The 13,937-nt window shown below is 34.8% G+C and overlaps 2 protein-coding genes across 2 annotated transcripts; one reads left to right on the top strand and one right to left on the bottom strand.

Annotated features, from left to right (window-relative positions):
• Window positions 1-946: 946 nt before the first annotated feature.
• Window positions 947-2,742, bottom strand: LOC21400121 (uncharacterized protein At1g28695). The gene is made up of 3 exons (XM_024173973.1): window positions 2,624-2,742; window positions 2,096-2,494; window positions 947-1,479 (listed from the first exon to the last, which is right to left on the bottom strand). Exons 2-3 carry the CDS (start codon window positions 2,489-2,491, stop codon window positions 961-963), a joined length of 915 nt encoding a protein of 304 aa, XP_024029741.1. The 5' UTR covers window positions 2,492-2,494; window positions 2,624-2,742; the 3' UTR covers window positions 947-960.
• Window positions 2,743-11,952: 9,210 nt separating this feature from the next.
• On the top strand, window positions 11,953-13,801 carry LOC21400119 (casein kinase II subunit beta-1). Its single transcript, XM_024173963.1, has 5 exons — window positions 11,953-12,019; window positions 12,500-12,736; window positions 12,984-13,090; window positions 13,315-13,480; window positions 13,674-13,801. Exons 1-5 carry the CDS (start codon window positions 11,953-11,955, stop codon window positions 13,799-13,801), a joined length of 705 nt encoding a protein of 234 aa, XP_024029731.1.
• The last annotated feature ends 136 nt before the right edge of the window (window positions 13,802-13,937 follow it).

The raw sequence follows: 13,937 nt of genomic DNA, 5'->3' as shown, positions 1-13,937 counted from the left end.
ATATATATATATATATATTTCCAGAAAGCCTTTTACCTAATTTTCTTAATTCTTAGTTTTTCAGACACTCAAATTTTATGAATAACAATTAATCTGAAAATTATTCAACAAATAGATCGAAATCAATCACCAAGAATTCATATAATTATCTATATACATGCTATTCTTAACAAAATAAAGCATATCTAAAATTTCATAAACAAAAGAAAAATCATATGAATCAATTAACATGATATTCAACCGGAGATATTGGAGATGAAAATTCTCTCAATAATTTAATGTGATGACCGCCCTGATACCACTTGTTAGATCTTTAAATCCTTATTCCACATTTCAGGAATCATCACACCAAATTACTAAGAAAACAGATTAGAACAAATACATGTTTCCATTGATGCAACCTTAATCTCCAGTAGAATTCTCTAAGACAACGAGCACGACGGTTATTGCCTTCCTCAGTCAAATCTCCTTAGTTCCTTAATGAGGTGTTTTCTCTCTAGATGGGGAAGATTGAAAATTGCTGAATGATTTGACGTATCGGGGACCATAACCTAAGTTTCTTTATATACTACCTCATTAGGCTCCCATTAAACCTAATTGGGTCAATATGGGTATCCACCCATTCAGCTCATACCCTGTTAGGAGACTATTTGGGCTTTTAGAATTAGATAACTTAATTAGCTTAATTAATTAAATAGCTTAATATAATTATTGAATAAATATGTGGCCCACAATATAGGAAACTCACGTTTCATAACAGCTCTCACATAACGTTACATCTCAACTCGAATTAAAACCTCGAACCAGAGGTGGTTTTAAAATTGAGGTCATTAATGGTATTCTTATCTTATTTTGGATAAACCTCACATCGAGGAGTGGAATTTTTAATGAACATTACATTTCACATGAACCTAAAAAAAGGAGAATTTCTATTATTTTCCCCAAATATTAATATTGTAATTAATTACTCCACGAATGAATGCATGCTATGTGCTTAGACCACTTCCACGTACTGGCCGACGTTTGATTGGAATTAGAGAAGGATCTTGATGATCTGAACCTCTTCCAATCCCGAATCACAGCCGTGAGATCCGCCACTTTGGCGTCGATCGTACGGCAGCAGTTTGCATGAACGGACGTGACTGCCCTAAAGTCCTTACTATCTTCACAAAAACCACTGAAGTAGAGAGTGTCTAAGAACCTTACCGTGAGCTTCAACTCTCCAAAAATGCCTTCCTTAATCTTTCCTTGTAAAACATCTTGCTCTTTCATGCCTTGGGAACTGTTTTTTCTTGCGTACCAAGCATCAAACAATGAGATGGTCTTGTTGTTGGACCTCACCATGTAAAAGCCTGTGTTGATAGGGTTGGTTTTGGAACGTGGATCGCCGTTGAAATTGTCGGTGCTGATCTGAAGATCTATGCTTTGGTTGTTGCTCAGCCTGTGAAATGGGTTTCTTAGCCATAGCACATCTGTGTCCTGTGTGCGTGAAAAAAGAAAAAAAAAAAAATTAAATGAAGTAGTGTAATGTGATTACATTATTTATGACACTTAAATTAGATAGGTGATTTGAGTTCGTCTCCATTTATAGGATATGAGTAAATTACTAAGATTGATCTTGATTTATAAAGCAGTAATTGTTTGCTTGCCATGATAAGAAAGAAAATGTTTGGGACTTTAAATAAAATGGCCATGTCTAGGTTAATAATTAAGACACTCTTGGAGTTCCACATTTATCATAATTAGTACTACAATTAATCATTTTTTGCTAATTATCCTACAAATTAATCATTTACTACTAATTAAATGGACCAATTCTTGGGCAAATTAAAAGGAAAAAAGAAATCAAATTAGAGAATTTCTATAATTAAATGCTTGCAAATAAGAGATTTCGTATTTTGAAAAAAAAAAGAAAAAAACAGAGACAATTTGTAACTTATTAGTTATACCCACAAATTAAAATAAAAAGAGAGGATATATTGATTATATACAAAAATATATAAAATAAAATCATCACTTTTATGGAATCGAAATCTTTTTAAGTACTAGGTTTCTGCATGATAAAAAAAATAGGGTTACCAATTAATTAAATTACCGTAAAAATGAAACTATACCCACGCTTGAGAACCTCTCCTAGAAAGAGGGTTCTCCTCCACATCATGTTGATAAAATCTCGGGACATGTACACTTTCTCGCCGGTGAAATCAACACCATCGGTTTCGAGCTTGTAGCAATTAAGCCAGAGAAACTTGCACCGCTCGAACGAGGTCTGATCGACGGCAACAAGTAGTAGGTGACTGCTCAAGCCCTGTGTGTCTTCTCCAACCCGAAAACCCTCCAAAAACAAGTCAAGCATTCGCTTCCCATTATCGCCTTCTACGTAAGCTTTGTTCACAATTGCAATTATTACAGTCTTGTTGTCCATCGATGCCTTCGATAGAGCTGATTCAAGCAGTACTATACGATCTTCGTTGATGGTTTTGTTATTCATTCTCTGTGCATTATGAAATTTTGAAGAGAATAATAAATAGTCTCGTCATAATTATCGCTAATTAACAAAAAAGGGAAAAAAAATTAAATTTGGTTGTGTGAATGATAAAATATGTAAATGGCTAATTATTACCTTGTTTGAGATTGTTTGATCATTTGGGAGCCTGAAAGATGGCTTAAAACGTCCCTCTGGATTTGTGAACTGAATGTACGCATATAGAGATGCAATGAACAAAAGGCATAGCAAAATGACATGGCTGCTTATTTCCATATTATCTTGTTTGCATTTGTACTAATATTTTGTTTTATAGGCTAAAATATGGGGAATATTCTTCTATAATTACTAACGCTAGCTGTTGACATTGTGTTAATAGGTGAGGATAGTTAGTTCAATTAATACTGCTTAATTATTGAGCTTTAATGGAACTAAAGGACACTTTTACCAAAATCTGAATATAACTATTAGTCTAAATTAATATGGCCTTATTACTAGAACTAAAAGTTTAAACTTATAAGAAACCCAAAGGCCAAAAAAATTTCCTTTGTTCAGATGTTGACATACAAGTGAACCTAATTTGAGTTAGATTTTAATTGGAAATCCATATACCAGTCATAAATAAAATTTGGTAATAATTACTAAAGAACATCATTTCTTTATATATATTGTAATTATAGAAAAACGCTAATGAAAGAACTTTAATTTTCTAGATCACCACGTCTATATTCATAAACTCTAATTCAAAGTAGCAATTAAATATATATTGTCAACAGTCCTAGAGTCATTTTTTTTGAAAGGTAAAAACCCAAAAAAAAAAAAAAAAAAAAAAAAAAAAAAAGGATGCAATTGTAAAACTGCGACAACGGTTATAATTGGAACAAGAAGTAATTAAGGATTATAACTAGTTATGTTCTTTAAATTAACTCATGAGCCACACATGGTACAATATTTAGTTTTCGTCTGTTTTGAACGACGATATACAATGTTAAATTGTTAGTATCACAATATATATATATATATATATATATATTAAGGTCACATATTTCACCTTTGTAGTTTTATATTTCTTTAAAATTTGCCCCTCATAATCTATTTCTATTATACATTTAAATTTTTGTTTCAATGTTATCCTTTGTCAACCAACTGATCACCCAAACAAAACAAAAAAACTAGGGAGAAAATTGTTCTAATTGAAACATTCCATTTTTTATAATATGTATCTATGAGTTTGGAGTGCATATCTATTGTTCTCATTTTCCTGTCTCGTTAACTATCACACCACTACTTATTTTACATATCATCTAAATTTATCAATCTCACTGCATGAATAGGAACTAAATACAAAAATTACTTAAATAATTCGTGAAGTGTCAAAATTTGATTGGAGGGACAATCAATAAAACAAGAAAATGAGATAGCAGATCTTGATTTATGAGTTTGCAAGCGTGAAGTATGAAAAGCCCTACTTTCAACCTGAATTCGGATGATTTCAATGATCATATTAAACAACTGGGTTAAATGTGATGGATGAAAGTTTAGTATCCAAAAATAGAAAATAAATCTTACTAAAATCTAAAAATAGAAACACATGCGCACACAAGTTTTTATTTCTTTCTTTATTAAAAAGAAAAAAAAACTACAAAAATTAAAAGAAAGAAATTAAAAAGAGAACCGAAGACAAAACACAAGAATTAACGTGGTACGATATTATGTCTACATTTAGAATTAGGAGAAAATAGATTCACTAGTTTCTGATATTCTTTTTAAGCTTTCTTTAGCTTAGAAGAAAAAAAAATTCAAAACCAAGAAATTAAATTAAAAAGAAGAAGAAGAAGAAATTTCATTATTCCAAAAAATATGAGAAAATGATTTTCAAATTTCAAAAACAAAAAATAACAAGATAATTTAGTTTGTTTTGAATATACAAGTGGAAACCTCGAATAAATCTTCGATATGAACACCGTAAGAAGTAGATTAATTTGCCTTAATCTATCTCCATAAAAGAAGTAAATAAATAAATAAATAAAATCCCACAAATTAACATCATCTGATTAAGTTCTATTCTACAATTTTTTTTTAATTTCAGTGCTATTTTCTATTATCAATATCTCAGTGCAGCGTCAATTGAAGCTTAATTTTTCTTTACCATTGTGTTGATCAACAGTTAGAGTATGAAATACTGAATATATATATATATATATATATATATATAAAGAGCCAAACCTTTAAATGTATAATGAAAAAAAAAAAGAAAAAAAGATGCAATTGTAAAACTGCGACAACGGTTATAATTGGAACGAGAAGTAATTAAGGATTATAACTAGTTATGTTTTTAAGGCTCGTTTATTTTATTGATTTGAGTTTTGATGTGATTTTATATGAAAATTTTTTATTGTAATAAAAAAATTAAATGTGACTGTTTATGATAACATTTTACTGTAACAAAATTCAAATTATAAATTTAAATCGATAAAATGAACAGAATTTAAACTAACTCATGAGCCACACATGGTATTTACAATAGAGTAAATTGCCCGTATGGTCTCTGAACACTTTAATAAACGACAGTTTAATCTTTAAATTTTTTTTTGTAAAATGATCCCTAGACTCTTTAAAACGTGATAATTTAGTCTTTTTTGGTCAAATTTTGTTAAATTTTTAACAGAGCATACTACGTGACCTATCATATAATTTTTTTTAATAAAATAACTTAAATGCCCCCGTTAAAAAAGTCGTCTTCTTCTTCTCTCTCTTTTTTTTCCCCAAATTTCCCTCTCAAGATCTACCAAATCTGACTCCGATCTTCACTCCTGGAGATTTCTTTGATCTTCACTCATGAATGGGAATCTTTGAACGATCATCCAGATCTGAGTTTTCTTATCCGTTGCCGATGGAAACCTCATCGGCCGGCAGTCCGCTTGGGAGGAAAACCTCACCCCTGGGCCGCTCTCTCCCACGGCACCAAACGGATGTGAAAATAGATTTGCCCCACCACCCAACACCAGATCTGTTGTGCCACTCGTCGATCTCCGTCGCCGCAAGGCTCCGTTGTTCTTCTCCATTGTTTTGAGTTTTGTTCTCCGTCGATCTGGGTCTTCTTTTTTTTTTTTGGTAATGAAATCTGGGTTTTCTTCTTCTTGTTTGGCAGTCGAGAATGTTAAGGAAAGTTGAAAGCAAAAAAAATTCAAGTTGAGAAAGCTTTGAAATTCATGCATTTGACGGATTTTATCCATTTTTGAGTGATTTGTAGTTAATGTTAGATAGTGCTCAGTCAATGTTTATTTATGTTCTTGAATGATTAATCATCATGGGTCTGAATATTTGATTGGTTGAGAATCAACTTCTTCTTTGAAGTCTTTGAAGTCTTTGAAGTCTCTGCTTGTCTCAGATTCATGGGCGTCATCTTTAGTTACAGAACATCAATTTAGAAATGAGAAGATTATTGGGAAAAATCGAATGGTCCCATCAATAGAAATCAATATCAGATTTGATAGATCTGAGAGGGAAATTTCTCGGAAAAAAAAAAAGAAGGCTTTTCTGAGGGCATTTAAGTCATTTATTGAAAAAATGTCACGTGATGAGTCAGTGATATGTTATGTTCAAAATTTAAGGAAATTTGACCCAAAAAATTAAACTGTTACTTTTTAAAGAGTTTAAAAGTCATCTTGTTAAAAAAAATTAATAATTAAATTGTCACTTATTAAAATATTTAGATGACGTTTGATTTATATATTTATAATCATATTTAAAATTATTTTTATTTTATATATATTTTTTATGAGATAAAATACTGTAAATAATTATGAATCATGATTTAAAATTAACGACGAATATAGAAAAAAACGTCCCCTTAAAGATTATGTGTAATTTACCCTTTACAAATTTTCTTTTGTTTTGAACGACGATACAATATTAAATTGTTAGCATCACAATATATATATATATATATTAAAGTCACATATTTCAACTTTGTAGTTTATATTTCTTTAAAATTTGCCCCACATAATCTATTTCTATTATACATTTAAATTTTTGTTTCAATGTTATCCTTCGTTAACCAACTGAACACGCAAAAAAAAAAAAAAAAAAAAAACTAGGGAGAAAATTGTTCTAATGGAAACATTCCATTTTTTATAATATATATATATATATATGAGTTTGGAATCTAGATCTATTATTCTTATTTTTCTATCACGTTAATTGTCTCTCAACTATTTATTTTACATATCATCTAAATTTAACAATCTCACCACATGAATAGGAACTAAATACAAAAATTACTTAAATAATTCGTGAAGTGTCAAAATTTAATTGGAGGGACAACCAATAAGACAAAAAAATAAATGTGAAGTATGAAAAGCCCTACTTTCAACCTGAATATGGATGAATTCTGTTGATGGTGAAATTTCGTCAACAGAATTACGCCGGGTCACCTTTAGGTATCCTGTCAGGTTACTGGCTAAAAAGCGTTTATTTGATATTGAAAATGATGTAGTAAAGCGTGTATGAAGTTTATGGTAAATATAATGGGAGGACTGTGCTTGTATGAAAATAAAGGCACAAGGTTTATAGTGGTTCACTCTATTAATGAAGAGCTACATCCACTTTTCTTTGTATTTCTTTTGAATTCTTTACAATAACTCTCCCTCTCTACTCTCGGGTTCTATATGAAAATGAGCCGAACTCCAAGGAAAATCCTCTCCTCCTTCATTCGGGGCCTTGCCCCTTTTATAGCCTAGAGATTACTTCATAGGTGGTTTTTCTTGGTAGGCTCATCCATTTGAGTGGCCTACTAGCCTATGAGCCCAGACCCATAGCCTGTCACCACCTTTTTCACTGTTCACTCATCCAATTTGTCCCATATTGCGGCTATGCACATCCCCCTTTAATCATCCACCGTCCATTAAAGGATGGTTTATGGACTTGTAATTAATGCCTGCATTACTAACATTCTTCAAACCCAAATGTAACTCCTTTGTCCACTCAGGGCCCTTTCTGGAGATGTGGACCCATGCTTATACGGTCGGCTTCCTATAAGGCCTCTCCTCCTTGGAAGGATCGGCCGTCTGGAGGCCTCTCCTCCTTGGAAGGGTCGGCCTCATGGATGCCCATTGGGGCTCTTGGCAGGTTTAAGAACCTTCTTCATGGAGGCCTCTCCTCCTTGGAGGGGTCAGCCTCATGGATGCCTCTTGGGGCTCTTGACAGAACCTTCTTCATGGAGGCTTCTCCTCCTTGGAGGGGGCGGCCTCATGGATACCCCTTGGAGCTCTTGGCAGGTTTAAGAACCTTCTTCATGGAGGCATCTCCTTTCATGGATGCCCCTTGGGGCTCTTGGTAGATTTAAGAATCTTCTTCATGGAGGCCTCTCCTCCTTGGAGGGGGCGGCCTCATGGATGCCCCTTGGGGCTCTTGGCAGGTTTAAGAACTTTCTTCATGGAGGCCTCTCCTCCTTGGAGGGGTCGGCCTCATGGATGCCCCTTGGGGCGCTTAGCAGGTTTAAAAACCTTCTTCATGGAGGCCTCTCCTCCTTGGAGGGGTCGGCCGTCTGGAGGCCTCTCCTCCTTAGAGGGGTCGGCCGTCTGGATGCCCCTCCTCCTTGGAAGGGTCGGTCATTTCTGATATGGAAGCATATATTTTCCCACACAACATCTGCCCCCCAGGTCGAGGCTTTCCTTTAAACTGCCTCGAGCTAGGTTGGGATTTTTCTTTAGCGCCTCTTTTTGCCTGCCAATTTATTTCCTACTATAATGAATCTTTGGTTGAATCCTGCTTGGAGGAGTTAGCTGTTCGGACACCCCTTGAATCTCCACCCTCTTGCACTGACCCTGAATCTCCAGGGATATTTCTACCTGGGTTTTGTGGTGGCGTTTCGAGGTTCGGCTGTCCTCTTTTTGCTTTGTTTTCCCGGGCTCGGCACCTGGTGGCTCTTTGACGGCTGCCAAGAGATTGGGACGGTCGAGGCCTCGGATTGCCTCTATTTTTACTGTCCCCGATTCCTTATGGGGTATCCTGGCGGTCACCAGGATTCTGGTTTCTAGCCACGGTAGCTCCCAGTGGTCTCGGGGCGTCTTCCAGAGGCGGCATCGAGTTTCACCCATCCAATTGCTCGACCACAGTCATTAGTCCCCGCACCAAGTCGGTCAAAGTGTTGAGCTGGGCCTGCATATGCACCGGGTCAAGTTGTGGAACCCCAGGGGGTGGATCTTTGTTTCTTATCGGGGGTTGGTTTTTGCCACTCCCGTCATTCACCGGATATGTGGTGGTTTCCTCCATCTGGCTGCCTTGATTGATGGTAACATATCTTTTTCTTGGAGGCATGGTTGCTGACTACTTCTTTGTTGTCGGGGGTCAAACGTATGAACCAGAGATTCTGGGTTCGATCCCCAGTGGAATCGCCAATTGTTGATGGTGAAACTTTGCCAACAGAAATACGCCGGATCACCCTCTGGTATCCCGTGAGGTTACCAGCTAGAAATTAGATGTATATTTAAAATTATGCTATGAAGTGTTTGTTATATTTTTGGAAGCATGAGAATAATGCTTGAATGAGAGGACACCCAAAATTTATAGTGGTTCACTCTGTTAATGAAGAGCTACATCCACTTGTGTATTGTATTTCCTTTGGGCTCTTTTTGGATTACATAGAATCAGCTTTCTATTATCTAATTACATATGAAAAATAGCCAAAAATCCTCTCCTCTTTCATTCGGGGCATTGCCCCTTTTATAGCCTAGAAATTACTTCATGGGTGGTTTTTCTTGGTAGGCTCATCCACTTGAGTGGCCTACTAGCCTATGAGCCCAGACCCATAGCCTGTCACCACTTTTTTCACTGTTCACTCATCCAATTTGTCCATTATTGCGGCTATGCACATCCCCCTTTAATCATCCACCATCCATTAAAGGGTGGTTTATGGGCTTGTAATTAATGCATGCATTACTAACATTCTTCAAACCTAGACGTAACTCCTTTGTCCACTCAGGGGCCTTTCTGGAGATGTGGACCCATGTTTATGCGATCGGCTTCCTATGAGGCCTCTCCTCCTTGGAAGGGTCGGCCGTCTGGAGGCCTCTCCTCCTTGGAAGGGTCGGCCGTCTGAATGCCTCTCCTCCTTAGAAAGGTTGGCCTCATAGATGCCCCTTGGGGCTCTTGGCAGGTTTAAGAACCTTCTTCATGGAGGCCTCTCCTCCTTGGAGGGGTCGGCCTCATGGATGCCCCTTGGGGCTCTTGGCGGGTTTAAGAACCTTCTTCATGGAGGCCTCTCCTCCTTAGAGGGGTCGGCCTCATGGATGCTCCTTGGGGCTCTTGGCAGGTTTAAGAACCTTCTTCATGGAGACCTCTCCTCCTTGGAGGGGTCGGCCGTCTGGAGGCCTCTCCTCCTTGGAGGGGTCGGCCGTCTGGAGGCCTCTCCTCCTTAGAAGGGTCGGCTGTTTAGATGCCTCTCCTCCTTGAAAGGGTCGGCCGTCTCTGACGTGGCAACGCATATTTTCCCACATAACAAATTCAATGATCATATTAAACAACAATGTTAAATGTGATGGATGAAAGTTTAGTATCCAAAAATAGAAAATAAATTTTACTAAAATCTAAAAATTCAAGAGTGACAACATGATGTTTTCTTATTCTTCTTATTCTTTTAAAAGAATTTCATTTATTTGTTTCTATTAATTTCTTGCAATTATTTACGAACTTTGAGTAAGTGAAAGTATTTAAAATACAACGACGTGTCGTCATGTTTATTAAATGAAGAAGTTACAGCAAGTTTACTTGAGTATTATAGTAAATTTGCGTTAAAACGGTATGTCGTTTTTATATTGGACAACAAGACACCATTTAAAATAATTAATACACGACATTCCTTTTTTTTTAAAACAAAGACGAACTTCACGTCGAAGGGCAATAAAATTTAAGCAAAACCGCTATTACGATAGCGACTAAAGGCTTTCCTAAGAAAACGACATGTCATTCATTTAGGCCACAACATACTAATAGAGCTGCAAATGCTTTTGTATTGAAACATTCAGACTTTTTAATTAAGGATGAATTTGAACACAATACCTCGAGTCTGTATTGGTATAAAATTCTTGTTAGGTTAATATGCATCCATGATAAACCTTATTTCATAGTGATACACCATCAAATTTTGATGCAAAATTACGGTGTCATTTGGAACGTATACTCAAATTATGATTTTTAATTCTAACATTTGAGATTCAAATTTTTTGTTAGAGAAAAAATCTGTAATATAATCAATAATTTGAGTTTGAGTATATGAAACAAACGGGCCCTACATGCTTTTTTTTGTTTTATTTTTTTTAGGTCTTGTTCATTTCATAACTCAAGTCATATTGCTACAGTGTTTTCTCTCACAAAAAATTTAAATTCAATATTTTACTATAGTATTTTTCTCTCACATACACAACTCAAGTCATGACTTGAGTTGTATAAATGAACACGCCCTTAATGAATTTGAACTGGGAAAATTTAGGCCGCGTTCATTTTACCGATTCAATATTAAAATTCGAGTTTTGCCTACAGTAAAAAGCTCTCAGAAACAGTCACATACTTTTTTGCTACTTTATAAAGCTCTCACATAAAGCCACATCTTAACTCGAATTAAAAACTCGAATCAGTGAACTAAACGGGCCCTTAAACTCTATTCACCTTCAGCGATGGAGTTAGGTGCGAAATTATTCTTTTTTTCTTTGCTTAATTTGTTTTTATTTCTTTTGTAATTTTTTTATGGAATTTTTTATGTAACTTTTGTGCTTCACAAAATTTGGTCGTAAACGAAATCATTTGAAAATGTAGTGATTGTACGTATATAGAAACACATGCGCACACAAGTTTTTATTTCTTTCTTTATTAAAAAGAAAAAAAAACTACTAAAAATCCGAAGACAAAATACAATAATTAATGTGTTACGATATTATGTCTACATTTAGAATTAGGAGAAAAGAGAAGATTCACTAGTTCTTTTGTATTCTTTTTAAGCTTTCTTTAGTTTAGAAGAAAAAAAAATATTCAAAACAAAAAAAAAAAATTTTAAAAAAGAAGTTTCATTATTCCCAAAAAATAAGATAAACTAATTTTCAAATTTCAAAAACGAAAAATAACAAGATAATTTAGTTTGTTTTGAGGATACATGTGGAAGTCTTGAATAAATCTCTGATCTGAATACCGTAAGAAGTGGATTAATTTGCCTCAATCTCTCTCCATAAAAGAAGGAAATAAATAAATGAATAAAATCCCACAAATTAACATCATCTGATTAACTTCTATTCTACATTTTTTTTTTCATTTCAGTGCTATTTTCTATGATCAATATCTCAGTGCAGCGTCAATTGAAGCTTAATTTTTCTTTACATGGTGTTGATCAACACTACTTATTAGTTAGAGTACGAAATACTGAATAATTAAAAAAAAAGCCAGACCTTGTTAATCAGATCGAATTCTATTCAACCATGATCAGCGATTCAGTTCCCTCCACGTCTTCTCCCACCAAGGACGTTAATGACACAACCTACGAAGGCCAGTTCTTCTGCCATGTTCAATATTATATGTATAGTATACTTGTCGTCTTTATATAGACATATACACACACACACACACACACACACACACAAACACACAATATATATTGTATATATGCTGGTAATACATGATGGATATATTCACGTTAATCTGATTCAGTTGAATGCATATATGTTATTATTTGGCTTTTACATGATATGCATCATTCTATGTATATATCATTTTTTTTTTTTTTTACTTTTTCAAGTGTAGACGATCAGTTCTCGTTGGGGGATTTTCAATATTAAAAATAACAACAATAATCATTAATTTCCTGTTTTTATTTATTTGGTATCTATTTTTTGTTCCATTACTGAAACCAAGTTAAAATCATAAAAAACTAAATCATATTAAAATAAGAGAGATTGGAGCGAGGATATAATTCACCAATTCTATATTGATGGTGTATGATCTTGAATGTTCACTAATTAATTGCAGAGGAATCAGAAAGAAGCAGCAAAAATTTGGAGGTTTCGGATGGAGATCGCGACGACGAAGACGAGGATGAAGAAGTGAGTTGGGTAACATGGCTATGCAATCAGAAGGGAAATGAATTCTTTTGTCAAGTTGATGATGGCTACCTCCTTGATGACTCCAACCTTTCTGGCTTAAGCAGTCAAGTACCTTGCTATGATTATGCTCTTGATTTGATTTTGGACGTTGAATCTTCTCATGGTAACTACCATATGCTTACTTCTAATTAATCTGCCAGGACTAATTCTTTGATCAAGTTTAATTCAATTTTAAGGGAATTCTTTGTAGATTATGGGAAAATAGTAACACCCTATCTACAAAGAATCTCTTAACCATTGTATTTTCATAATTTCCCATTATATGTGCTTACTGTGTTTTTTTTTTTTTTTTTTTTCAATATGATTACCTTTTCTCTCTATGATCAATCTATTATATGGTGATTGTACAGATGAGTTCACTGATGAGCAGAATGATCTGGTTGAATGGGCGGCCGAGATGCTTTATGGTCTTATTCATGCTAGATACATATTGACAAGCCAAGGGATGGCTGCAATGGTGAGGAATTTAACCTTTTTTGAGCTTCTTAGTATACGATATCCTAATAGTCATGCATGTTTTAAAATGCTGAATCTAGTAAAAAACCCATCAAAATAAAAAAGTATGAAAAACTTGAAAAACTTTTAATACACGTTGCGAAACAGAAACCAGTAGAAATTCTCTCTTTTTTACAGGCATAATCTCATAAAACTAGGATATGCATATATAAAACTTGTTTTCAGCTGGAGAAATACAGGAGCTATGACTTTGGTACATGCCCAAGATTTCACTGCAATAAACAAAGGTGCCTACCTGTTGGCGAGTCAGACACCCCACGGTCAAGAACTGTGAAAATCTACTGCCCCAAATGTGAAGATATATATGCACCAGAATCCAAGCACCAAGAGAGTATCCTTATATTTGTAGTTGCATTTAATCGAAGGGAGTTGATTAAGAACATTGCTATGCAGCTCCGCGGAGCTGCTACTCCTCAACACACACAGGTGGACCCCACACACCACTTTATTTTAACGGAGTTGTGCCTCCGCGGAGCCGTTTATTTATTGTTTTAGAACCACACTTTCATTTAACTTGGTACTAGACATTGATGGAGCATATTTTGGAACCACGTTTCCTCATCTGTTCTTTATGAACAATCCGCACCTCAGGCCAGAGAAGGCAAATGAAAACTACGTCCCAAGAATATATGGCTTCAAAATCAGCAAATAGGTTGCAAATTAAGCTACCTGCCTTTGTTTTTACTTGTGACATGGATGGTCAGATTGAACTAATTTACTTATGAAAAGTTCTCATTCTTTTCCTTCCTTTTTTTTTTCTCGACTAAGAATATGTAATAGGTTTTGAT

The sequence above is a fragment of the Morus notabilis genome, unplaced genomic scaffold (assembly GCF_000414095.1).
Source record: "Morus notabilis unplaced genomic scaffold, ASM41409v2 Scaffold223, whole genome shotgun sequence".
NCBI classification, from domain to species: Eukaryota; Viridiplantae; Streptophyta; class Magnoliopsida; order Rosales; family Moraceae; genus Morus; species Morus notabilis.
The sequence above is the reverse complement of the archived record's forward strand: the minus strand, read 5'-3'. Positions and strand labels throughout refer to the sequence as shown.